Source organism: Gasterosteus aculeatus, chromosome 5, assembly GCF_964276395.1.
Source record: "Gasterosteus aculeatus chromosome 5, fGasAcu3.hap1.1, whole genome shotgun sequence".
Classification (NCBI taxonomy): domain Eukaryota; kingdom Metazoa; phylum Chordata; class Actinopteri; order Perciformes; family Gasterosteidae; genus Gasterosteus; species Gasterosteus aculeatus.
This window is the reverse complement of record NC_135692.1, coordinates 4806186-4833071: the sequence shown is the minus strand read 5'-3', so window position 1 is coordinate 4833071 and position 26886 is coordinate 4806186. Positions and strand designations below refer to the sequence as shown.

Below are 26886 nucleotides of genomic sequence, written 5' to 3'. Positions count from 1 at the left end.
CCACGTCTACTGCATCAGTCAATCAACATAATCTATGTGAGGTGCTAGTAGCAAAAGAGGGACAATTAATGTGAAGCATCCGATTAACACAGTCAATTCGACCTTTGCTGCCCCATCTGCCGTTCCCTTGCCCTGCAAATCCAATTATGTTCTTATGTCCCCTGGTCTAAAAATAGTTGAAAATGAAGCAGAATGCAGAAACTGCACGTCATTAGTTGTCAACAAATGACGTTACGAAGCTGATGTGTCCTTAGTGTGGGGCCGTTTGATCTGCCATGAGGAAATAACCGTGTGCGACAAGCTGCCATGTAGGACACCGGGACGAGGGAACGGTGGGTGGAATGGCAGCAGAGGAAGAAGGATTAGGTCGGTTAGGTTAGTGGCGGATGCATGAAGAAACTTGACCAGAGTCTTTACAGAAACCGGATGAAATAAGGTACATTGCGTTATGTGTCAAAATGAAGTTGTGATGTTTGTAGTCTGTACTTTTAGTCGTAGAAGCACCTATAGGCCTAGGGATATGTGTTGCAGACACAGTTCTGGAAGGGGCATAAGATGCAGCAGCCTTTTTATATCCTGCTTTTGTCACAACACAATTTTCATTTGGGAAGTGGAAAAGGGTGCAAGACAGCAAATAGAGAAACAGCAACACTCAAACCTGGTTAGTAATTACTAATATGATTATGTGTGCATAAATTCAAATTATTGTCCTTTTTCACACAATATGTGTTGACGTGTAACAGTAGGCAAAGCACTAAATGAAAGGTGTCTGAATTCCCTTTGCTGCTGTGGTTTCAGGGTAGTAGGAACAGAAACATCCTTCATGTTACTTGTAACACATGTGGTTTTCCAGTTATACGAGTGAAGACGTCTACTGTGAAGAAGACCTCTTCTGATTCCTGCCGACAAGGTTGTCCAGGTGGATCAAAAGTACATTGGATTATCAGATCACAGTTAAAGTAGTGGATTTAAATCAGTTACAGTAATTGAATTAAATCGAAGCAGTAAAGTCATCAGAAAAAGACAACTAAATAACATTGATTAAAAAAACATCAAACCCAATAAAGATTCTTCCTTTTTGTGGTATCTTCTACTATGAGAAGGAATCGGATGATTATAATTAGACCTTTTCTGAGGGCAACATCCGGATGTTAATCTGATTGTAAAACTATTTTAAAAAAGCCTTGTAGGTTACCATGGTTGCCGAGAACCATGCTAATACTTATCAGGGATTAGTTAATCAGGCTGCTCTTCTTCCTGTTTTGTGACATAAATGATCCCAATAGCTCAAATAAACAGAATGAACTCGAACAAGTTGATGTGGAATATAAGAGTAAACTGACAACCAAAAAAACCCACACACAAAGTACAGATATGATGTTTCTTTTTGTCTCAAGATTTAAACTTAAACTTCCTCTGATCTTGTATTCAATAATCTAGTCAAACAAAAAGAGAGCTGTTGCTTTCCATTCTGCATGTTTGGTCATTTTATATTGAACTAGAAAAAACCTAGGTTGTGGACTGCAGAGACTGCTGTATTCCGAGGATCAAAGCAAAGAAAACAGTTGGATTGTCTCACAATTAGATAGTTTACTCAATCTTAAGCTTGTCCATCTCAAACGCCGACCTCTGACGTCTCAACGTTAATTGTGCCAGTTGTACTTAGCGGTGGGATTCGAGCCAATGATGACATTCCGCTCCTTTGTTAAGAAATAACACGGCTTATCTTTCAGTGTACCGTGTTGTGCTATACAACAGTATTAATCCAGGTAACAGGTTACTTATTAATGTGCATAATTAATGCAACTAAAGTAGAACAGAAACACATTTCCCACATGTAACACGGCAGTTCAGTCTTTCCACCTGCAGCATCAAGTGTCTGTCTCTGCTGTGTCTGTCGCAGCAGAATGGGTACATTTGTGACCCTGGCAGAAGTGTTGGAGGGCCGGGGTTCAAAACTGGATGAGGATGAGGTCTGGTGTCTGCTGCTCGCCACCACTGAGGCCTTACTGGCCGTTTCCAAGAAAGGTTACCGCTCATCAGTTCCAATTTCCCTCCAAGTTACACCTGTTTGATTACAAAGGGCTTTTTTTCTCAGGCAGCATTCAATGTCAAGAGTTTGTACTGTGCTTCCTTTTCAGGCTCGGGCAACATGTGCAGCGTGCTGAGCCCAGGCTCGGTGCTTCTGTCAGGCAACGGGAGTCTGGCCTTCAAGAGCTGTGCCCGGTACGAGGACGTGGCCTCCTTCACAGCTCCTGAGATCCAGCAGGGGCAGGCTGCCTCCACCAGGACTTCAGCAGAAAAGGTGAGAGCATCAGCTATGTCAGGACGTTGGCAACTGGTTTCAAATCCGGGGGTTGGGACAGATCCACATAACTTGTTTCCAGTATCCTTGGATAGCGCTGTGGCTTAAGATTGGGTAAAAAGTTGACTTCAATCACACCAATCAGTCAACAGCTTGAGCTCAGCACACAAAAGTAGTCCCCGGAGGCCACATTTGAGCAGGAATCAAAGTCTGAATCACTTCCGTGTCCCTGCTGTCCTCAGATGGTTGTCTATTCACTGGGGATGACTCTTTACTGGTGTGTTGATTATCATCTACCTCAAAACCAGGTACACTTTCCTCCCCCTTTAATTTCTCGCTCCCAATCATTCTGGAGTATTCTTAGTGCTTTGCCTATGAGCCATCGTTTTTTTTGCGCTGGTTTCCTCCCAGCCGGTCCAGATGAGTGCAGAGCTGGAAGGTCTGCTGCTCAGCATGTGCGAGGACATGGTGGTGAGGCGGACCGACCTGCTGACGGTGCTGGAGACCTGCGAGCTCCACCACAGGGCCTCCATGCTACCTCCTGCCGATCGGCTCATCAGGCAGCTGGTGGAAGACGTCTACAGAAACTCTGTGAGTGGCTGGATGAGTGGATGCTGTTGGTTGGGTTTCAGCTTCTTAGAGGAGAATGGCCTTTTTTTAACGTTCTATTTTGTAGCTGTTGATTGCAGCAACTTTGTGCTTGATTCCTTGACCTGGAAAGTAATGTCTTTGCAGGTTGATCATGTGTCCATGGCTGAAAATGGATCCCGGCTAACAGACCGCAGTCAATTGATCAGGGACAGATTGCACAGTAAGACTTGTCCTATCTGTCAGATTTAAAGTGCATGCTGCAGCATTCATTCATTAAGACATTTACCATCCGTGTGAAAGCCATAATATTGGTGGGTTGACCAAATTAGAGTACTGCATACCAATTCTTGTTTTCAGGAGGCTCTTTTAGTAACTCAACATGGGAGCTGAACAAGAAGATTTCCAGAACATTCTCCGGTGCATCTTATTCTTACGGGCCATCAGGGTAGGTATAACACACCTTATAACAGAGGGTTTGTAGCACACAGGCCATTGTCATTGACACATTTACAGTTTACAACACAAAAAGATACATTAGATAGACCCCCTGTTGAGAATGAAAAGAGATATGTGATGTTTAAGCCACTGTGTCCGAAGTGAAAGATCTCAATTCCTGTCAGACTGAGAATGGAAAACTCAATTTTCCCAGGATTCCCCCAGGAGGTCAACACAGGGAGAGTTACGGCAGCTGGCAACAGCTAAACCGCAGCCCCCGCACGCCATACGTGGAAGGTAACCGCAAAGCCATCTCAAGATCCCTCGCACAGTTCGAATCCACAATGAGTTTCAACGACAAGAAAGCAAAGGTGAGTAGTTATATCATGTAATGTAAGGTGATAATAATAACATAATATCTCAACGTGTTTTTTTTATAATTCGTCCTCTGTTGCAGGACATGGGTCCTGAGTTTATTAGAACGTTAGAGGAGCCGCTGGTTGTCTTAGAGCTGCCTGGATCCATTTTGGTGAGTTCTGGGAAGAAGAAAAAAAAGAAATTGCAAGTATTGCTGTGACAGTTTGGGACAGATTGACAACTGTTTGAAGGGGGGATCTTCATGGATGGCTTGTCACCCAGGACATATTCAGGAACCATCTGATTTTTATTATCTTTACTTTTCTTCCTTTTGTAGTCAAAAAAGGGGAAATCTCCCACCACTCAGAGAGAGCTGAGCGTGGTGATGCCAAATGGCCAAAGCATCCTGGTCAAGTGTGAGGTGAAGTCCAGTGCAGGGGACATCTTTGACATGATTGTGGCTCACTCCAATCTGGTGGAACATTTCTACTTTGCCCTGGCCTATATTGACGGTAAAGAGATTTAATTTTGATGAGCAAGGGAGTCTTTTTCAAGGTCCTGGACACTTGTGCATTAGAGAGTGTCATTTGTTGATACGTTACATGCTGATGGGAAAAAAAGGCGTGCACCTTAACGCCTGTGTAGGTAGATAAGAAATCATACATTATTTCTGTCAACTCGTGAATTCTTTCGTCCGCTTTTCACTGGGCAGATAATGAGTTTTTCTTTCTGGACAATGACACCAAGATTTCCAAAGTTGCTCCAGATAGCTGGAAGAAAGTGCCTACAACCACCTTCGTCCTTTTTTTGAGGATCAAATTTTTTGTCAATGACATTTGTCTCTTGTAAGTATTGCTCTTTTGCTCTTTCTTGTGTTACTACAAAGACGTGTTGTAAAGTCCAATCCTTTAAATGTGACCTTTTCCTGTCAGGCACAAGCAGACCTGCCACCAGTATTACCTCCAGCTCAGGAGGGACCTTTTGGAGGACCAACTGTCCTGCCATGAGGAGACTGCTCTTTACCTGGGAGCGCTGGCCCTGCAGTCGGAGTGCGGAGACTGCATGCCGGAGGTTGTACACAACAAATTGAAACAAAATACGTCAAATTAATCTAATAGACACAAATGTTTAAGGGGCAACAGCCCAGTTTCTCTAAATTAAAGGTTTTGACACGTTGTCTTTAGGTATACGGTAAAAACTACTACCGCCCTAACCAGTATGTCTCCAAGAGCGTCATGGAGAAACGCGCCTTGCCTCTCATTCAGGCGGAGCTACTACGCCTCCACGCCAACAACGCTCAGATGCTCACCGACGAATCAGAGCTTGAGTTCCTTAAGGTGGCAAAATACCGGAGTTTGATATTGGAAATCCACATCAAGCGGTACAATTGTGACAACCATTGTTAATATTATAAAACACAGTCATCCCTCTCCGTTTGTCCCTTAAGGTATGTCAACAGTTGCCTGAATATGGAGTTTTGTTCCACCGTGTGATTCGTGAAAAAAGGCCTTCAGAAGGGGAGATCATGCTGGGAGTTTGTGCCAAAGGAGTCATCGTCTTCGAGGTTAAAGATGGCTGCCGATCCACCAATCAGACTTTCTACTGGAGGGAGGCAGCGACCATCTCCTCTAATGTCAGTGGAGGGATTTGGACTGAATTTCTAATAGATGTGTTGCATTTTTACGTGTGTGGTATTCCCTAACAGCCTTTTCCTTCCTACAGAGGCGTAAATTTGTGGTAGAGAGCCGTGTCAGCAAAAAGAAGCACATCTTTATCACAGAGAGTTCGAAAATAGCCCAGTATCTGTGTAACCTCTGTTCAGCCCAACACAAGTTCAACAATGAGATGATCTCCCGTCAGCTCAGCCACAGCCTGGTCTCAGGTCAGTTGCCGCGCCATTCATCTCACCAAAACCAGCTTTTGGACTTGTAAATCTTGTAGAGTGTTGTTGCCAGTTTCTGCGGACCTCAGAAGACATCATTGGAGAGACTGACTAACTCTCTACCTCCAGAGGACAACATTGTGCAGTACGCCGCAGGGTGTTGCGCTCACAGCAGCCAACACAAGTCCTTCTCCTGCTCCGAGACACCGCAGGACGACAGCGGACTGACCACGCCTCAGGGTGGGTCCCTGAACAAGCTGTGTGATGACGTTACAGCCCGGATCGAGGCGCGACTTAAACAGCAGCTGCTTAATGAGCAGAGGTAGTAAGTCATCATCAGCAGTAAACATGTTAGTTACTTTTGTTTATTCAGCAGCACAGAATAAATCTATTATTATTATTGCAGTCAGCGCAGCAGCACCGGAATGCGTTCCCCTGTCTGTTCCCAGAAGAGTGGATCTAAGGCCCATTCCGGCTCCCCACCATTCAGAGGTTAGCACACTGCTGGTTGACTTGTCAGCCCAAAGAAACCGAACACAATCAACGTCTCTGCAACTTTTCCTTTTGTGCTACTCTGCTTTGCGTCCAACAGAAACCCCAGCGACACAAAGGGCATCGTCGGAGAGAGAAGTCCTATGTGTTAACCTAAAGAAAGACCCACATCTTGGCCTAGGTAAGCTGGTCATACAACAAAGAAGACTGATATGATCAAATAGAGGAGTAGTAAAGATTTGAATGTATAGAAACAGGCCACCACTACAACTGATAGCACCATGGATGTATAAATACACTGATCAGTTAGGCCCCGGATATTTGAGAGGCCACAGCGTCTAACTCGCCAGATAATAAGTCAATGAATGAGGCAGACTAGACTTACATGTTCAACTTAATAACCCCTTTGCTGACAAAGTGGACATCGCTTACATCCCTTGCAGTTCTTTTCTGTTTTAGATCATGTAAGCACTCTGACAGAAATTATGTAAAGGGATGAGTAATAGTTTCATGGTTTGTGTTCATACAGGTGTAGTGATCGTGGGAGAGGACACTGTGGGCCACTATGACCTGGGTATCTTTGTTGCTTCCATTGTGCCTGGTGGACCTGCCGATAAGGATGGACGCATCCAACCAGGTAGAGAAGTGTACATTCTTACTCCCTGAGCACCAATGTATTAAGTGTCATCAGAAGGAAACAAATGCACAGGGTTTTGGGGTCACAAATGGCGGAGAAGACTTCAGACTCCACGGATACCGGACACCGGCGCAATTTCACAGTGACCTTTGCCTGCAGGTGGTCGTCTGATCTCTCTGAACCACATCAGCCTGGAGGGCGTCACCTTTAGTAAGGCAGCAGAGGTCATGCAGAGCAGCCCAGAGGAAGTGCAGCTGATAATCTCACAGCCGAAAGGTGCTCTGTGTGTGAGGTCAATGTGTGTGTGTGTGTGTTTGTGTGTGTTACTGTCGCTGTGACCCATGCCCTCATTTGTTTGGGTTTTAATTTAGTAATTATCTTTTCCAAGACTCCTGTTTTTAATAACTTCACTATTTTAGTGTTTTCCCCCTTGTTTTATGTTCAAACATGCTATCCTTTGTGTATTGAGTTGCCTTCTGTTATAGATAGATGTAGAATATTTTAGAGCATTTTCTTTTTCCATATCATCATCCTACTTGTTTGTGTCAGTTTTTGTTGCTGACGGGGTGTAGACAAATTTCACCATCTCTTTACATTTTATTCACAAAAACAGCATGCATCACAATGTTGTTGCTTATATCACGTCCAATATAGTGGCGCAATCTGGAAAAAAATACATTTCAAATACACTTGTTGCAAAAAATAAATATCAGTTTAATTGCTAAGCTAATTAAGGGGGGGCTGTGTAATTGTACGAAATCAGCATTCTGTGAGTTAATAAGCTTATTTTCCAAATTGTGGACCATTTGACTGAGCAGTATAACCACCTTCTCATCGCCCTCTTTAAATAGATTTTGTCGTAGTGTTAACTGACTTTTGTCATCCACAGTAGGCCTCAGTCCCAACAATGTGCGCTCTCCTGTAATGCGTCATTACGAGTCTCAGACCACAGTAATGACGGATGTCCGATCAGCACACAACAGCTTAGACGAGATTGTTTCGGCCATGATGACGCCGAAGACAGCCAACCGGCTCAATGTCCCCCGAGAAGTTCGAGACCTCGGTGCTCAGGTACAGTCATGCTTGACAGTTCAGGTGGTTTTCATCTTTACTCAATGATCCCTTCAGGGATTCTAAATAATCTCTAATCAATTCAACAGAATTAACGCCAGCAATGTAACAACCTGTCCCATGATAAATTAGTCTCTCTCTATTAAATATCTGCCAATAATCCGTATGGTGCAAGGATCCGGGCGGGGGGGGCTGTATGGACATACTGAGACATAGGACTAAAGTGAGTGTTTTTATAACATAATGTCTCTATTGGTTTCAGGACAGCTGCTCACTGTCGGCCCCTCTGCACTGTGTGGAGCCCGAGGAGATCCCTGTGCAGATCAGAAAGATATCAGGAAGTCTGGGCATCAGCATCTCTGTAAGTTTATGAAACATGGGGACCGTGGGGGACTTACTTACGTCGACAACGTATGAAGTAGGGCCAACAACAAGGAAGAACACATTTGGAGAAAGACAAATCTCTACATTCTGTAAAAAATAAAAAATAAAGCAGTGAGGCACAAATCTTCTTTTCTCAATCTGGAGGTTTTTCCTTCATAATGCTGCCCTTTTCCCTGCTTTGGTCACCTCAGCACTAAACAACAGGAATCATTTCACAGATATGTTCTGAATTACAGTTTCATTGCTAATCATTCAGGGCGGTGTCAACAATAACCTTCCTAATGGAGGAATCTTCATAAGAAGCCTTGTTCCGGGAGGGGCGGCTGAGAGAGACGGACGAGTATGTTCAGGTATTGCAGCTAAATATCCACATGATGGAGAACAATCTTATCAAACTGCATTATTACGGGGTCGTCGTGGCGCAGGGGTTAGAGAACGTGTGCTGGGAAGCACAAGGTCGTTGGTTTGATTCCAGGCTGCCCCATGTTCCATGTCGAAGTGTCCCTGAGCAAGACACTTCCCAGGCAAAAATGTGAAAAAGCCATGGGTCTAAAGTGTAATGTAAGTCGCTTTGGACAAAAGCGTCTGCTAAATGACCTGTAATGTTATGTATTAACGGTATGTGTAATCTGATATAGTCATGTGAGGCTTCCCCATTGATTCCTTTGAAACTTTCGATAGTGAGAAACGCCTGAGCATCTGGAACACATGATCATCGGAGGGGCATACCCTGTTTGTCCTGACAGACAAATGTGTCTTCTTGCTGAAATTGAGCAAAGAAAACTGCCAGGCACACAGTTAACACATTACATTCAGTGTGTGAAATGAACTAAGAGCATACAATAAATAATAAAATGAAATAAATTAGATTTATTTTAAAGCCTCTTCAGTGACATAGCAGTTTCCAGAGTGCAAGTAACACCATGTCAATATAATTCATTGCTCATTAAGTTTGGGAGTTCATTTCAAGAGGTATGGAATCAATAATTAAGAGATGGAGGAGAAAAAGTATTACTGAGTGGGTTTATTTGTGTCAAACCTTCTCTGATACAGGGGACAGACTGTTGGAGGTGGATGGTATTAGCGTCCAGTGTTTCACCTACCGGCAGGCTGTGGATTGTCTCAGTAAAACTGGGGAGGTAAAGGATGCCACGTTGTATTACGTCAGTGTGAGAATACCATTAGAGGCCAGTGGTTATCTATAAACCCTAACCCTTTTTAATCGCATTTATGGCTCAGAGAAGATGAATGTTTGGGACTTTGACGACCTGAATGCTCGTCTAGCGCCACCGTGAAGATTGATATCTACGCTTTGAGAAATGCTTCAACTCCTGGATGCATTGCAATACGCATTTATGTACCAACAGAAAAAAATGTAATCTTATTATCGATGCCTACCTTTCCTACCTTCGTGAGGTCCAAATTGCAATTGTCCAAAACTTTCAGCTGTAATATCAATTTTGGCTAATGCTAAAAATATACAAGCTAATGATAGCATCGTCATTGTGAGCCTGTTCCCTCCTGACAGGACCTTGATTTATGGGCATTAAGCCCATTTTGTACTTTGAATCTGAAGCTTAAAAGGGAGGGGCAAACTGCAAAATGTTAGTGAAGCGTTTGAGCTGCATCAACGTTAGCACAACTTCTTTTCAGAATCGTACCCTAAGCACAAAGCTGTTGCAATAGATTCTCATATTTCCCTCTCTCTAGCTGGTAACCTTGGTGGTGGAGAGAGTGCCGATACACCCGCTCAGGGTCTCTTTTGGCTCAGAAACCATTAGAAGTGCATCCAATCCCAGCATCAACCCGGAGAGGATCAACAGCTGCTCCTCCATCAGTGCTCCTCCACCCGTGATCTCTGACCGGCCCAAGGACTACGTCTTTGTCACTGACGGTAGGTGACTTTGAACCCATGTACAATAAGGGCCTTATGGCCTGCCTAACGTGCCTAGGGGTGCACAGGTGTAACGCACAAATGTAGAAAAAAAGGTAGCCTTGGCAAAGGTGGAACGGCGGAGATAAATAAGGCGTGCACAAGGTTTGAACAATAGTAAATACAATTTATTGTAAACAACTTATTTAATACAAAAGACAACTGAACGGAAGCAAAAGGCATCAGAGTCTTAAAGGCAAAAACAATAAACAAAACCACCCCCCTAGCTAGAAAACAAAGTCATTCTGGGCCCTGTTCCTCGTACGTGGCTAACTGAGTTAGCCGGATAATTTTCAGGCTGAGATGACGTAGATCAGGCTTTCCGATTCCCCGAAGCAGGTTTGTCTAACTCGCCATAGCAACACATCGAAAAACTTGAACCTACTCCGGCGCAGGTTAATTTTAGCTGCTAGATTAGTTCGCCACTCCCCCGGAAAAAAAGGGCAGCTCACTTCCTCATTGATGAAGGAGCGATATCAGTTAGATTAACGTTTTATAGGGAGAGAGTTCTCAGAGATCACAAAGACCCGTTTAGCCGCAATGACGTCCTGTACGAGCGCTATAGATGCTGAGGACAACGAATATTGTATTTACAAGATTTTCCCGAGCCAAAACGTTACGTGATGAACACCACACGCTGCCGCTGAACATCCACTGACAATCTACCAGATCACAGCGACTTGCAAGTAGCGCAGCGTCTTAAATAAAGGCAAACCCACGGTCACGAAGATACTCATTTAACATTACATGGTATTTGCATATCACCTTTCATTAAAAAAAATTTTTAAAACTATTTTTTTGGAAAACTGACTTTTACGTCTTGTCTCATTAAAGAAAATGTTCTGAGGTCGAGAGTTACCTCAAAAGACCAATACTACTACTTATTTCTCAGCACCTGCTTAGCTTAGCACAAAGACTCGAAAACAATTTATCTGTGCAGTCCATAGTTTCCCCGGTTAGCTGATATTCTTTACTTTGGACAGTCTCCAGTCTCAATGCTACTATTAGTTAACAGCTACTAGCCAAACGAAAATATGAGGTGACCTTAAAGTCCATGAATATATAAAAAAGATTTGTTTTAAATTAAATTACATAACTTCCTTCCTTCAAGCAGGTTAAGGCAGACAACTGGAGTCTGCTAAAATGTCCTTCTCATGGGCGACACGACAATGTAATCGATCAGTTTTCTGCTCGAGTGCTCTCCCAAGAAACAAAGCATAGCGCTTCAGGTTTTATCGCGGCAAAATCAATTAAAAAAAAACTCAAGTAATCAGCTTATTTCCGTCCCTTCCACCTTCTCTTTCTTATTCTTTTAACTCCTGACCTCCATACACCTACAACGTTTTTACTCTTATCATTATCCCATTACTACCTACGTTCTACCAACCTCAAACCCTCAGAGAACACCCAGGAAGTGACGCTGGCTAAAAGCGACAACAGCCTGGGCTTTAGCTTCCTAATGTGCGAGCTTGATCCGCCGACTCGAGACTTTGGCAGCCTAGTCCGGATAAAGGAGCTTTTTCCAGGTCAACCAGCCCTGCAGAGCGGCAAGATCCAGGAGGGAGACGTCCTGCTGGCGATAAACGGCCAGTCCCTCAAGGAGCTGTCCTATTCAGTACGTGCACGTTTAGTCTGTTTGATGATGATGATGATGATGATGATGATGATGATGACGACACATGACTGTGGAAGAGATAACGCATGTGAGGTGCCACCTGCCAAGCAGTACAAACTAGCATTCAAACATTCACAAACCAAAGGCTATGGGTAGGTGGTAAGGTCGTATTGAAATGGTGTCGGCAGGGATCGGACCGCAGGTCCTCTGACTGGCCGATGGGCCTGCTCAATCTGAACTGTTTTGTTATTACTTGAAAATGGTTATTTTATTGCATGAAAATGGTGCATTTACTTACTGTAAGTTAAGTACTGTGTTAAGTGGAAATGAGATACTGGTAATTTTACATGATTATTTCCATGTTATTTCATTATTTCCTGTAACTATTGACATTTTTACACTTGCCTTATTTTTTTAATTGCATTATTTTGATTATCTTCCTTTCCACTAAAAATCTCCAGATTTTGGAATTTTGGATATCATATATTTTCAAGCTATTTAAGATAAAAAAGGGTGTCTTTTTCTGAGGCAATGAAACTCTTGACAGCCACCTTAGACAACAGTAAAATGTAATGCTAATACATAGGCATCATATATAATAGTAAAGCACAAGTGGATTAATCTTCACAGTGCTTCCTTTTATTTCTTGTCATTTAATCATATGGCTGATAATTGCTTACTTTTGTTAATTAAGGGTTGTACACTGGTCATGGGGCGTTTCAGTAGTATTGCTCTTCAAAGTTCTCTCTTCTGCCTGCAGAAGGTGCTAAAGCTGTTCAAGAATGCCCCGGCGGAGGTTCGACTGACTCTCAGCCGGCCTGCTCCAGGTACACACAGAAATGCGCACACATTCATTCAGCAAAGTGCATGCACACACTGTCACAATGGGCATGGGAGTAGGACACAATTACGTTACAATTCATCAGTTCCGTCTCTTTGTGGTAATTCTTTGTTAGTGTTTTTGTCTTTCCTGTTAGGAAGCCGTTGTCATTATTTGTCCATTTGTGGTCATTTTGAGTCACTTTGTAGTTGCTTTGTTGTCATGTTGTTCCTCTTAGCATTTTCTTTGTGTCTCTCTGGTTGTTTTCTTTTTTTTGGGCTCCTTATAGCCTCTTTGTGGTCTTGTTTTCAAACAAGTCAAACATTTGGGAGGTAAAGGCCAAGAGGCTCATCCTTTGGGGTCCGCACCCTGTACAGCTTTTTATCCACTGGGTAGCACCTACATATTTGTCTGTTTTCTTTAGGGATCCTTCCTTCCATTGATCAGTTCACTGACACATGAGTGGAACATCAAGGGATGTTCAGAAGCAACACAGTGCTTCGTGTCAACCAGGAAGTGGTGATGGGGGCCGACGGATGGCTGAACGATATGTGTCTCTGGGCTACTGCATTAAACTCATCTTAATGATGACTCCGATACTGCTGAAAGGTCAGTGATGTTCTGCAGTGGGACATGAGGTGATGGGATTTAACATTGTTGTAAGTCCCTTTGATCACCAGATGGAAGAGTATGATTTTCTGACTGTTGTCATATTTTCGCCTCTTGTGATTGCCACATATTACAGTTTCTCGATTGCTAAGACCCATTTATTGAAAGCTGCTCTCCTTTTCTCCAAACTGTGAACACAAAACCCAATTTTCAAACTACATTCACAAAACCTCAGACTTTTCTTGCAAAACCAAACTTTCACCTCAAAACTGAACTATGTTGTCAAATCGTGCCCCGAGTCAATCAAAATTTAAAACTCTACTGAACAGTCACTAAACACTATGTGGAAAAATAGATAACACAATGCTCAGGACATGAAGCTGGAGAAATAAATGTTTATTGTTCACTGTAGGCTAAATGCATGTTGCAAAACAAAAAAAAACCTGTGCATTTAGCACTTGTACAAGAAGACAAAACAGAAATCTTGTGCATTTGCCACTTGTGTACAGTAAGCCCATGTAAGAATAAAGTACAAAAATATACAAATAAGTGCATTACTCAGCCACAGCATCATGTCTCCGTACTGGGTCAGGCCACTTAATCCACATCACAGGCCACATTTTTTCTGGCCAGGCGACGGGGGAAAAAAATCCTGGCATGCCGTATCCAGGCTTGGCATTCCTCCACACCTATGTCACCACAGGCAAGTCCCATGGCTTGCAGGAGATTTACCCTAGTGTAAAGTTGGCGTTCATATACCTTCCACCGCCATGAGAAGAATTCCTCAATGTGGTTTAGGAAAGGGGAGTACGGTGGAAGGCAAAGATTGGTAAAACCTTGGTTCATAAAACCACTCTAACCTGCAGGGCTCTTTGAAAACTCATATTGTCCCAAACAACAACATAGATGTGATGCTCATCCTACTGCCCTAACAGAGAATCTTGCATGTGATTGAGGAAAATGAGGGGCTGGTGAGTGTTGTAGGGCCCCAGGTTGGCATGATGGTGGACAACCCCATGATTGCTGATGGCAGCACATAATGTGACACGCTGTCCAGGAACACCAACAATGGCCCGATGGCCAATCACATTATGTCCTCTCCTTCTCCTTTTGGTGAGATTAAACAAAGCTTCATCCATGTAGATGTATTCATGGGGTATTTCCATTGCATCCAGTTGAAAAACCCTTTGTAGAAACATAGTTTTGTAAGTTATACGGAAAAAAAGGATTTAGGCCACTACAGTAAATCACTACTTAGAGTAATCAACATTCAATGTGTCTGGATATATGCCAACCTGTACATACTGGAATCTTTGCCCATTGACTCTGTCTGAGTAGCAATCAAAGGGCACTCTGTATAGCTGTTTCATGCGCTTGAGGACACGAACAACGGTAGAGAGGCTGACACTATTGATACCCTCAAAATGTACATGGTCCTCAATGATCTTCTGCTGAATTTCACTCAGTTTAATGGCATTGTTCTCACGGACCATATCAACAATTGATATACTGTGGTACAGTATATGGTATGTCATACAGTAATTGCTGTCAACATTTACATACTGCACTATAATGTCAAAAAAGGTAATTACCTGTTCTCTTCTCTAAATCTTCGGATTATGGTGGACACAGTGAATCTACTGATGTTTGGTTGTACCCTTGTCCAGCCTCCCTCATGCCCATACGATGGACAAGAACATGGTCAATGCAAATGCAAGGCAAAATGTTGCCATAAGTCTAATTTTAGTAAACCACTGCTGTATGTTTTGTTACCAGTTCATCTCTAAGCCAGGAGGCGGCAGCATAGTGTTGAAAGTGACATTTGATCCATTTGTGTGGCAAAAAGCATCCAGTGCACTGGTGGAACATTGACTCATTGTAGTGATTATGCATGGTAAATTGAACAAAGAGGTGTTCCAGTGAAGTGATACGTCACTGGATTTTGACTTAACGTATACACACATATAAAAATATTCAAAAATGTTCAATCTGTAGGTTGAAGGATAATTTATGATATTAGATGTATTATACAAATGCTAAAAGAAATTGTTAAATAATTGTGTAACTGGATTGCATTGAGGATTCCATCAAAAATGTCAGCGCAGCAGTCAAGAGGCAGAGGCATATGGGATCAAGTAATAAGCTTTAGTAAACCAACGTGATAAAACAAAACAGATAACCCAGTTGATCTCCAACGCGTTCACCAAACTAAATTACACTTAAGAAATCAGACGGGGCCACTATCGGTGCGCTCCCACACTGCTCCTCTCCCAACCTGTCTCTTTGCCGACGGATTCCCTCCTTGCCTTTTTGCACCCACTGCTTGATGAGAAGATCAAGTCCAGGTGTGTCTCCTGGCACACCTGATCTCAATTCCCCTGATGGAGTAGGTGGAAGGCTTATGGCTGGAACGTACAATCCCTCCCTTCCCTCTTCTGCCCTTCAGCCCCTTACGGTTGCTATGAATATTGTTGAGGACACAGAAGTTCCTTACATATGGAGATATTGCATCTTTAAGTGCGAATGTCAATTCTCTACCTATTAAACTTTTGGCAGCTACTTCAGCTTTCGAGTCTCCTCGAGTTCATTTAGGCTCACAGTATTATGCGTTCAGGTTAACCTCTGATCCAACCCCACATGCTCCCACCGAAACAAAAGCCATTAAACTGAACCAGACCTAAATATGGATGATCCAGCAATAAACAAAACGAGCAGTACACACGCACACACACTCACCTCCCTGGGTGAGGAGCCAGTAATGGCCCCTCGTAAATAAAGGTTCCTATATTTCAGTGAAACCCAGTAGTGCATCTGGATCCCATCAGAGCTTGTGTTCCCTTTGCGAATGATCCCAAATGTTTCTAATTATGCCAGTAGAGTCGGCACAGGGCTTTTTGAGCGCTTGTGTGTGTTTCGGTGTGTGTGTGTAATCGACCTGACAGACACGCACACCCATACACTGGCCTCTGTTTATTCATGAACAGGGCAAAAGAGACGGACAGCGCGGCCTCGACCTCTGCAGCCTCTGCTCAGGTCACTGCACGTTGCCGATGACTGATAAGCGAAAGATGTGCAGAGATGGATTCCCCCCACCGGTCGTGTCTGCTGACATCGCCATCTTCCTGCTGTGCTCAAGGGATTTCCAACCAAAGGGAGGCTGAGGTTGAAGGATGAGTTGACCGTAAAAAGGACACCTTAGCCTTAAATGAGAGAAAGCTGTTGATCCATAGTGAAAAGATACAAACCCAACATTTGCATTCAAGCAGTTTACATCTCGTAAGCCAAGTGTTCAGCATTCAAGATGTGCATCATGTTTAAAACATGTTTCATTGTTTGAGTCCAAGGGTGTGGATAACCCCGTTCGCCGTGCATTTGGCACACAAACAGGGTTGTTCCCACTCGCATTGTGTTGTTACAGCCTCTCCGGTGACTGCAAACAGCAGGACACATTTTATTAAGTGCTAACAGAATATTATTCTCTTGTACTTCACCACAGATTAATATGCTGGAATTGAGCCACTGTTAGATATGCCAAGTGTTATACTACAACAAAAAGCATAATTTTTCTTTTTAAGAGAGGGGAGCACTGGCCATTTGCCGTTGGATTTTTGTCGTCAGCTCCTCCAGGAGGCCCATGCTATCAGCCCGTGACTGAGTGTGCTCCCCTTTGTCTGTCCACAGCTAATCAAACATTCTGCTGCTGCAAACTGCAGGAGGTTTTGTGGTGACTTTCTTAAAACAGCTTTTATTTCCAATTTTATTTATAATGCATATACTGCCAGTGACCGTCTGCTGACTCCTCACTCACCTCTGATGCCATTTCTTTGCAATTAAATTGACCAGTAATTCAATCCCCTAATTGTTGCACTTTTTGAAGCACATTATTTATTCCGTCTAATTGTAATGTGAAAGGGCATTATTATGAATTATAAATCAAACTCCACCGCTCCACTCAGCTCACCAGGGTTTAGCTGCAACTTTCTCACTTTTGATTCAGTTATGAAGTTTGTTTCGTTGCTAAAGTTACAGGTCTTTGCAATGGCCATGATTCACATGAAATGGCCGCTGCTCTGTCCATTCTGCAGTGGGGATTTGAACAGCCGTCCATCCAACTTCAGTCAGATCCGGTGGTGGGGGAAAGTGGAGCATTGGCAGCTCAACAGCACATCTTTCTCGTAGGTGGTCAGAGAGAGAGAAAAATCAATCAAAGTGTCTAAAAGGTTACTCGCATGTTGGCCGAATCAACTAACGTGAGAATACAAACAAAATCAATTTGGTACTGCCTAAACCTAACATTTAGTCTTACTCAAGATCATCTCCAGAACAATGTAACAAGATTTGTCTCCAGTCTGCCCTTAAACACACAGTTATAATGTCACAGACAAACTTTGAGCACACATTCTGGGTGTGACGAGTTCCCACCCACATGCTGAGGTACATGGTACTGTGCATTGTACACTTTTACAAAGAACAGCATTATACAGTAACTGGAATCCAAACGAGTGGTCCGGTCTGCCCTCGTCCTTACCTCAATATTAGCAATGTGGCATTTAAGAAACTGGCTCTTAAACGCCATCCGTTGTTTTCTACTGCGTCTCCAACACACAGATACTCGGGAGCAACATGCTAGAGTTCCATCACCCCCAAAATAAAGTGAAAAACACCATCCAGACGAATGGGCAGTTATGCAGTTTGGCAGACCTCAAAGACCTCTTTCTGTATTAAGACATTGTGAGCGATTCACATTTTCCACTGCAGCTACTGTGACGCACTGGCCTGTCCAGAGGCAGCAATGGATGCTGGATGATTGCATGCGCCGGGCTGTTTTCCCTCCGTCTTTTGATGTCACCTCTCGCTAAGCAATTTACCCAATTAAACTGATTGTGCTAATGTGTAAAATGGACTGCCACGATTAAAGGTAAGCCATGTTGTTTTTGAGAAGGGCCTCAAATCCATCACCGTGGCTGCAAGGCCAACCAGCCAGAGGCACGGACTCTTGGAAAAAAATTGGAAACGTGAAGGGGAGATCATCAAATGTGACTTATTGCTGGCGAGTGGGAAAGGATGATTATGATTATATCCTGACCAAGATGGTCGATATTTAAAAATGAAAACAGTGATAATTGCGCATTTTAATGGAGCAGTCAGCTCAAAGAATTCTACCTTTCTGGGGCAGACAAGACGGCAAAGGAGACTGAAAAGGTAATTGAGGGGACGTCGGCGAAAATAAGTGAAAAGCGAATTCAAAACATTGAATTGATGAATAGACTGAAGGAGTAAATGGGTGTGCACATGCTCACACTCTTAGGGTAATGGGGGAAAATCAAAGGAAAGGCTAGCGTTATATACAGCAAGCACATGATGTGTCAACATTGTTCAGTATGGGAGGTCGCCCCAGGAGAAAGCCGCCTGACGAAATTCAACAGCTCTATCAACGGAAATCCTCATCCCACATCCTTCAGGAAAGCAAAACACAACCTGACGAGATAACCGAGAGCCCCGAGCTGCAGCCCGAGCCAGGGCTTTCTCAGTTTGTGAGGTGGAAAGGATTGTGAAAGACTGACTCGCTTTGACATCAGGAATCCGATATACTTCATGTGTCTGAAAGACCAAGAAACAGTATCCAAGTGTTGTTAGATGGTTGATTTGGCGTGCTTTCACTGCTTGGGGCTGATAACGCTTTTGAGTGAAGGCAAAAGGTGCAGTGATTACTTTGTTTGATGAGATTCGCAGCTTTCGTCATCTTTTTTAAGTAAATATTAATTTAACTTTAAGGTAGGATCTACCTGTCCTGGTAAAGATGACAGTAATATGTGTCGTGCTTATCTATTTTATTGGGAACTCCCTGCATCACACTTGGTTACACCCTTCTACATCTGGGCGTCCCTATCCACTACACCAGTGCTGAGCACCTCCAATCAGCTAACGTGGCTCTGTCAAAATAAGAAATCTTCATCAAACATCTATTGATGACAATGTATTCCCGTGGTATCTGTTAAAGTTGGTGATCTCCGTTGCAAATATTTTAAGATAGCAAGCTGTCCTCCTGCTTAGAAATAAGATGCTAGATTTCACAGTGGAGATGGAGTGTCAGTTACACCTGTTAGTGTGTTGAGTGGATTGTTCCGCATTACTAATTAAAAGGATTGCACCAAACTAAAGCGGAGACGTTTCTTTGTTTATGCACAGACACAGTCTACTAAATAGTTACAACCTTATAACTACCAACTACTATCATACAGTGGCATAATCCCCCTAAATTGTAAAGATTAACGTTAGCTCACCAATATATTAGCCCCCCAGATTGAGAGTGATTGATATGGGCAAAACATTTGACTTTAGACATCCAAAATGACTACCTCTTTAGTGCACTGCGTTGACTCTGCGCCATTTTAGTTGAGCATCCACATTCGGGATGCAACAATTCTACCCGCTATCTCATGCGCACTACATTCTGCTAACCATGCACAATGCTAATGTTAAATTGTTGTGCGACTGAGCAAAGCCTTCCAATCCCGGCTTTTATGGGCTGCATTGGAAAGCATTTTGAGTGGTGACCCTTCATAACAAAACAGGACGGACACCACGTTGTGCTACACGGAGATGATGATGAGCTGAGTGAAGTGTAGTGTTTAAAGGACATTATGAAATACTTCTTGGTTGCATTGAGCTTCAAGAGACGTGACTTTTAGAAGTATGAATAGTTTAATGTTGTCACGATATCAGCGGTTAAGGCTTCTTTCTACTTCACTCGACTGCTGAGGTTTGTAATTAACCGAATCTCACTCACAACCCAATAGCCATTCAGGGTAGGTAGCTGACCCAATGCTAGATAATTTCAAATTTAGCAATACCATTAGCATATATCACACCTACAAAAGACAATGACCGACTAAATTTGGCGGTCTAAAAAACTCACCCACTGTCCAGCCATAAGTGCTGTCTGGTTCAAACTGGCAAGACTGTGGTATTATAAACTAATTACCTCGGGACTGGCCAGTATCATTAATCTCAGTGTTCAAAATTCTTTTATAGATGAACATGTCAGTCCAACAAATGCTTTGATTTGAGTCCATTTACTCTCATTTCTTCAACCCATGAGATTATTTTGGCTACAAAGCAACGTATAGGTAAAAAGCAATCCACCATTTTATTAAACGTTAGCTATAGCTAATCTAAATCATGGGTAGTTATTCTGTTACTATTTCCCAAAAATAAATGATTCAAACGGCAATTGGTGGCATATATGAATATTTTTCTACTGATCTGTGCTCTGTGCTATAAATGTAATTTCTGCATGATTCCAATCATTTTGAGCATTATTATAATCAAAATCGCTGAATTTGCGCATGTCCTGTTCAAACAATCAGGAAACAGCGAAACGGTGAGGCAGCGACGAGCTGTGCCTCGTCTCAGATTGCGCAATCCCTCACAAACTGGGTTGAGCTTATGCTTAGTCTTGCTGATCTGACATAAAAACGCTGTGAAAAAAGAGTGGAGACAAACAGTACCTCTGCCTCAATGAAATGGGCGTGCGAGAGCCCACCGGTCAGGTATATGCTTGTTCTGCCAATGCTCTTCTTCTAGCGAAAATGGAAGATTCTATAGCATTGACAAAGACGAAAACTAAAGACATTTTCTCTAGTTAGTTATGTTTTTTTTAAAGGCTCGTTTTTATTTTTATTTCAGTTAACGAAAAAAGAAAAAAAAGTCACACCTCGTTTTCGTTTTTTCGTTAACGATAATAACAGTGGTCGAAAGGCAGGCAGGCAGGGTCAAAACAGAGGTAAATCGGGGTAACTGGGAAAACGGCTGGAAAACTCGGCAAAACACACAAGACAATCTGGCAGGGAACAACAGAATGTGACGGGCTTAAATAGTGAGTGGCTGATGAGGGGATGTGCTTCAGGTGAGAGCAAGGAGAACCAGGTGAGGGTAATGAGCTGGTGATCTGGGAGGATCTGAAATGACTGGGGAGTTAGATAACATGCAGTGAAGATGAAAATAAACTATGATGTGGTCAAATGTGTGACAAACATAGCAGCACCAAATTTGAAAAATATTTCTACAACATTTTACAACAACAAATTCAGGCTTTGAGTCACCATTTGCAAGGGCATTGGTTTCCATGTTGATGCAGATTAGACTTACTACAAACTATACCTCTGCTGTTGTAATCCCTTGAGTTTTTGAATTGTCCAAAAAGCATTTAAAATGGGATAATAGCTGTATATTGCTCCTTGCACGCAGCCAGCGCCCTTTGCTTCGCTCATTCTCCCCCGAGCCCAAGCCGTTCCTGGCAGGATGGAGAGATCGGTAAGTCTCAGGTTGTTTTCGTGCCTTGAATCTGGTTTTTTAGCTCTCACTCTTTGCTGAGGAAAACCATCTGTGCAAAGGATCAATCGTTCAAAGGAAAGAGGCTCAGTCTCCGGCGCCGGTTTTCTGCATAGTTCGAGGCCCAGTATTTGGGTTTCTGACTTACAACGAGGGAGTATCGTAACTGGAAAATGAGAGATAGATCTTACAGTGATGACCAGAAGGAGAAGGTTCTCAGCGTCAAAAGTAATTTCTCCAAATTCCTTAATAACGATGTGTAAAGGAAAGGAGTTACATTTTTCCAAACCCCTTATTTGCACGGGTAGTATAACCTGGGGACCAGATGTGATTTAGAAATGATCAGCCCACGTCTGTGTTTCATGAGGTGTATTCTCACAGAATATTTGGAGTATTTCCCTCTAATTTACTGACATTGTCCACTGGGTCTTATGCATATAATGTCATATGCCACGATTTGTAACATGAATACTTTGTATTTGTTATTTGAAATGGGCATATTCATATTTATGTAACACTCACAAACCCCTCTTCCTAGGGTGTAAATGAGTCATGCCATGTGACGAGATGAGCCTCCATCAAAACAGCTGTCAAGATCAATACATTTCTAATTGCCAGTACAGCCTGCTTAATGGAGAACCGGGAAAGAAGACTGAAAGAATGCACGAGAATAATATATGAGCACCTGACCTCTGTGATTGGAAAAATACCATGGATAAATTGTGACGTAATCATTCTCCTTTCTGTTTGTGATTGCTGTCATATAACAGTGCTTAAGGAAGCTTTTACATTGGAAGGGTTTCCTTCCAAAAGTTTTGCTAAAATGAATGAGGAAAAAACATAATTGACTCTGTCCAGTAAATTAATGGAATTGGTCAGCTATTGGCTCGGTAAAACAAGTTACTGCCATGTTGATCGCTTTAATGTTTTAATGGACCGAATGCTCTGTGCTGTCGATTGAAGTACGGTCAACTCCATTGCTATTTTATGGGTTGGATCCTGATGTAGTGCACCGCACTGATATGTGGGGAGAAACAAATTAAGTGAGGGAAATTAAGTTAGGGAAATAAATTAAGGTGATGATCGTGATGTACAGTGGAAGGCCAAAGCAAGCAAATGCATGAGTAAAGCTCTGATCCTGCAAAATGGAATTAATACTAAGAATACAACTGGGAGCATGAAGCTGACCTTCGGGTGTGAATCCAGCAGCAACAGAGGAAGAGAAATGTGTTTCTGTGCAATGCAAAAGCTATTGTAAAAGACACTGTGAAGGTAATGCTGGTTCTGCCAGTATGGTGACACAGGCATCGGCCACGTGAACACACGCGGTCAGTACAACTATCACACGTACTGTGAAGCCCACCCATCTGCAGTCAGAACCTGGCTCACCAACAGCAATCTCTGTCTCTGTATCTCTCTCTGCATTCCTTCCTGTCCAGGACGAACAGCCCGGACTCGGACCCTCCACCTCGCTGCAGCAGTTAACGTCGGCCTCCGTGAAGTGCAGCGAAACCACATCAGCCCAAGACAACTTTTACAAGCCCTGTGCTGTCCGTCCTGCCCTCCATCACACCGCCCCTTTTCTCCCAAAGGCAACGTTCCCCATCCCAGAACCCTCCCCTAGGACCCATTGGCACTCTCGGGTTGAGGTTTTACTTTCAGAAATTTGTTCTTTTTTTACGGACAGCTGCTCCAGAGACAGAAACCATTTTAACGGGAAGGAGCTAACGATCAGCAATATTTACAACTTTGCCAACTTGGAATCTTAACCAACAAATATATGACTTGAGGTTTAAATTTGAGGTTTGTTCTCTGATTTAAATGCCAAAAATATTCAAACTGCTAGACAGCTTCTGGCTGTATTGAAATGTTTGGTGTGTGCTTTCAGTCTGTCAGAAGAGGAGGGAAAGTTACACACATGCAGACCTTTACATTGGCTTTTGAATTATTGCAAGTCTATTAACAAGGGTTAATGATATTTTTTGTTAATCATCACAAATTAAGACCACTTTTATCATTTCTAAAGCAATTAAAAATCTATGGTTGGCTGTAAACAAACTACAGCATGGTTTATTTAAGTTCTTAAGGTTGTGTTAACCACAAACTTTATTTCAGTCATCCAGCCAAAAAAAACACTGACTTTGAGACAAGGAAAACAGTCCGCATAAATCCCTCAGCAGCGTATCGTAAACCAACCAACGATCGTCTCTGCGCTCACAGCAGCTCCCAGTGTGCTTCACGGTTCCCTTAAAATGGATGGAGCAGCATTCCACGCGATCATCTGCAGAGATGTGCAATAGGGAACAAGAGCACTTCTATTTTTTCTCTTCCATTCTCCTCTTCCTCCTCTTCTATCACTCCCATTCATTTGTTTACTTTATGTGTCCATTCAGACGTGTAGGCCACACCAGAGTCGTGAAGCTCAACTCTTTATCTGTCCATCACTTCTCATAAAAGTCTTATTCGTCCCAGTAAAACTCAAGATCCTTCCTTAGTGGTTTTACATTTTGGCAGGGATCCCTGTTAATAATTTGTTGCCATGTATCTTTCAATCATCCTCCGAGTACTACGTCCATCTTGTTTCAATCAGCGCTCGGAGCGGGTGATTTGATGCACAGATTGTTGAAGATTGGAATTTAGAATACTGTGTGTGCATAATGCATGTTGACCTGTGGCTCAAATTGTCACCACCTGTGTCACGTTGCTTTTCCAAATTTGACGCTACAACGAATCGTTACGGCATTTTGTGAATCCCTCATGAATCTTCCCCCCACTTCCCCCATAAGTACAGTCAAAAGAGGGGTTGCTTGTAGCAATAAACCCACAGGAAATGATCATGTGAATGTGCAGCTCCCATCACCTCACTGAACTTTAAAGTGTGTTTCATTGTTCTGCTGTCTGGCAGAAGGATTACTGTTGTGGTTCACTGTCACCTCTCAGGCCTCACAAAGGTCGTTTCAAGGCTCATCAGGCAGCTGTTTTCAGAGAAAGAAGCTATCAAAACTGTACTATATGCATTCAGCAGCCAGATATTTGCATCAGGAGTGGGTAGTGACCAAAAAAAGCGCTACAGGAAGAAGAAATATATATCGGACAATATCAATGTTCAGAACTTGTTTTCTGCTTCTCCCTAAATAGTCAACTTTTACATCTTTCCGTGACTTTAATTGAGTTTTATGAGAGGCTAAACCCATCAATTATAATTTAGTTGTAATGCAAGATCAGCTAAAAACATTTATCAAAAGACATTATAAATATGAAGTAGAGAATTTCTACCGCTGTACCATAGAGAGCATCCTTACAAACTGCATCTCAGTGTGGTATGGCAGCTGCTCTGTCGCGGACCGTAAATCACTGCAGAGGGTGGTGAAAACTGCCCAACGCATCACCGGTTCCTCACTCCCCACCATTGAGGCTGTCCAGAGCAATGTCTGCGGAGGGCACGCAGCATCGAAAAGGACAGCTCTCACCCCAGCCACGGACTGTTTGCCCTCCTCCCCTCTAGGAGGCGCTACAGGGTGCTCCGTTCAGGAACAGCGTGACAGCGTGACATCCCTGCGGCTGTCAATCTATTGAACTCTGCCCCCACTGAACTCTGAACTCTGCCCCCCACCCCCACACACATCTCCCTCAGTGACTGTACTTCCACCCTGGCTTGACTGCCACACACCTTCCTCCAGCCACTGAACATTTGCACTGTTATTGTATATCCATTTCTTACTGTTCATATTGCACAACTATTTCTTACTGTACATATCTATTTATTCACTTATTACACTTTATGCACATACTCTTCACTTTTTGCTACTTTGCACTTCTGGTTGGACGTTAAACTGCATTTTGTTGCCTCTGTACTAGTACCCTGTGCAACAAGTACCAAAGTACCCTTTTCTAGTCTTCTGACCACTCAAAACGCTTTAACACTACATGACATCATTCACCCATTCACACCCATTCATACACTGATGACAGGAGAACCATACACAGTGACACCTGCCATCAGTAACTACCATTCACACACTGTAGTCGCAGCTACAGGAGCAATGTTGGGTTAAGTGTCTTGCCCAAGGACACAACGACATGCGGGTTAGCCAGGCCTGGGATCGAACCCACAACCCTCTGATGGGAGGACGACCGTGCTCCCCACTCACCCACAGTCGCCCCTGTTGAATCTAATCTAATCTAAGTCGGTGAACATTTTGGCTTATGGTCTGGTAAGATCTGCAGGAACAATTATTACATACTTTAATTTCCTTTCCTTATTAGGTTGACAAAGACAATTGTAATATGTTAGCCGTTGACGTGAGCCTTGATAAAACACGTTTGCAAAGTAGCGGCATGTAAATGCTATTAGCAGGAGATATGAGCCTCATCCGCTTGCTGAGATACCCATACTGTGATAAAATACTATTACATTGCTGTGTGTAAGTGATATGAAGTTATTTTTGAGACTTTTAAAAATAGTCTCATGTGGAATGCAGCTTGCTTCACGGTGTATACTTCAACACACTAAAGAGATGTATAAATCTGGATATTACTGTGTGTTATGGGAATGCTGGTGAGGCTGTTAGCTTAGCACGATACGTGCAGAGCCAGAAGATGGCAGTGCAGAGCTTCAGCCTGTGCCCACATGACATGGCGCTACATGTGCCAGAGCTTCATAGTTGGATCAGGGGTCTCGCCTTGGGCTAGGAGTCGACTTTAAGCCACACGACCCCCCCCCCCCCCCCCCCTTCAGGGCTTGAGACTTATTTCATAGTAACCTTTGTGCTCACTGGACTCGATCGCTTGAGTCTTTGAGGCAACCTGTTGCTGTTCTGGGAGAGGATTCTCCAATAAATTATCTGTTCTTTATGTTCAGTACACTTGATTCATCACATTGTGCGTGTGTGTGTGTGCGTGCCTGTTTCCGTCATTAAAGATGAATCAGTCTACCTCTGTTTGTGTCTTCTTGGCTATTACCAGAGCAGACAGACCATCAGATTGCTAAAATGCACCCTGCTAGTGTGTGTGTGTTCCTCTTGGTAAGTCTGCTTGGATGTTGGGCTGTAACTGCATACGTGTGCCTGTGTGTTTGCCGATATCAGGCATCTGTCCACCACTGCAACTGTGTCTCCACAGACCGCACCAGAGAGCCGGTTCACTGACCAGGGCCAACACACCATCTTTTTACAGAAAAATGTAATTGTATTGTATGGGTAAATAATCTTTTTTATGGTAATTATTTTCAGCATTATATTGTAAGAAAAGATTACATGCATTATTTTTCTCCAAAATCTGTACATCAAGTTTACCTAGTCATGACGAAAGTCTGATGAAAACATCTGTCAGAGAAAATGATGCCTTCATTGTCTGTTTGATCATCAACTGCTAACGGTTTACTACAGATCTTACCTGTCGTCTCACGGACCTCCTCGACCC

The 26886-nt window shown here is 43.1% G+C and overlaps 1 protein-coding gene and 1 long non-coding RNA gene across 10 annotated transcripts; both read left to right on the top strand.

The window, feature by feature from the left end:
• Positions 1-124: 124 nt before the first annotated feature.
• On the top strand, positions 125-19287 carry frmpd2 (FERM and PDZ domain containing 2). Of its 8 annotated transcripts, none has more exons than XM_040177356.2 (29): positions 125-436; positions 1904-2028; positions 2142-2305; positions 2548-2613; positions 2717-2896; positions 3041-3116; positions 3254-3341; positions 3546-3702; positions 3789-3860; positions 4026-4200; positions 4401-4533; positions 4621-4759; positions 4873-5025; positions 5136-5321; positions 5411-5570; positions 5700-5892; positions 5977-6062; positions 6163-6243; positions 6592-6699; positions 6859-6975; positions 7589-7770; positions 8033-8131; positions 8411-8504; positions 9208-9293; positions 9865-10048; positions 11488-11702; positions 12463-12529; positions 12947-13131; positions 16116-19287. In XM_040177356.2, exons 2-28 carry the CDS (start codon positions 1908-1910, stop codon positions 12982-12984), a joined length of 3420 nt encoding a protein of 1139 aa, XP_040033290.1. In that variant the 5' UTR covers positions 125-436; positions 1904-1907; the 3' UTR covers positions 12985-13131; positions 16116-19287. The 8 variants fall into 8 exon arrangements, with proteins under 8 accessions (XP_040033290.1, XP_040033293.1, XP_077959405.1 ...); XM_040177357.2 differs by having other exon boundaries at positions 253-436; positions 1907-2028; XM_040177355.2 differs by having other exon boundaries at positions 276-436; positions 854-2028.
• Positions 19288-21090: 1803 nt separating this feature from the next.
• LOC144407983 (uncharacterized) lies at positions 21091-23262 on the top strand. Of its 2 annotated transcripts, XR_013467720.1 has the most exons (3): positions 21109-21447; positions 22004-22793; positions 22905-23262. It is a non-coding gene; the product is annotated as an uncharacterized LOC144407983 (long non-coding RNA). The 2 variants fall into 2 exon arrangements; XR_013467721.1 differs by lacking the exon at positions 22004-22793 and having other exon boundaries at positions 21091-21447.
• The last annotated feature ends 3624 nt before the right edge of the window (positions 23263-26886 follow it).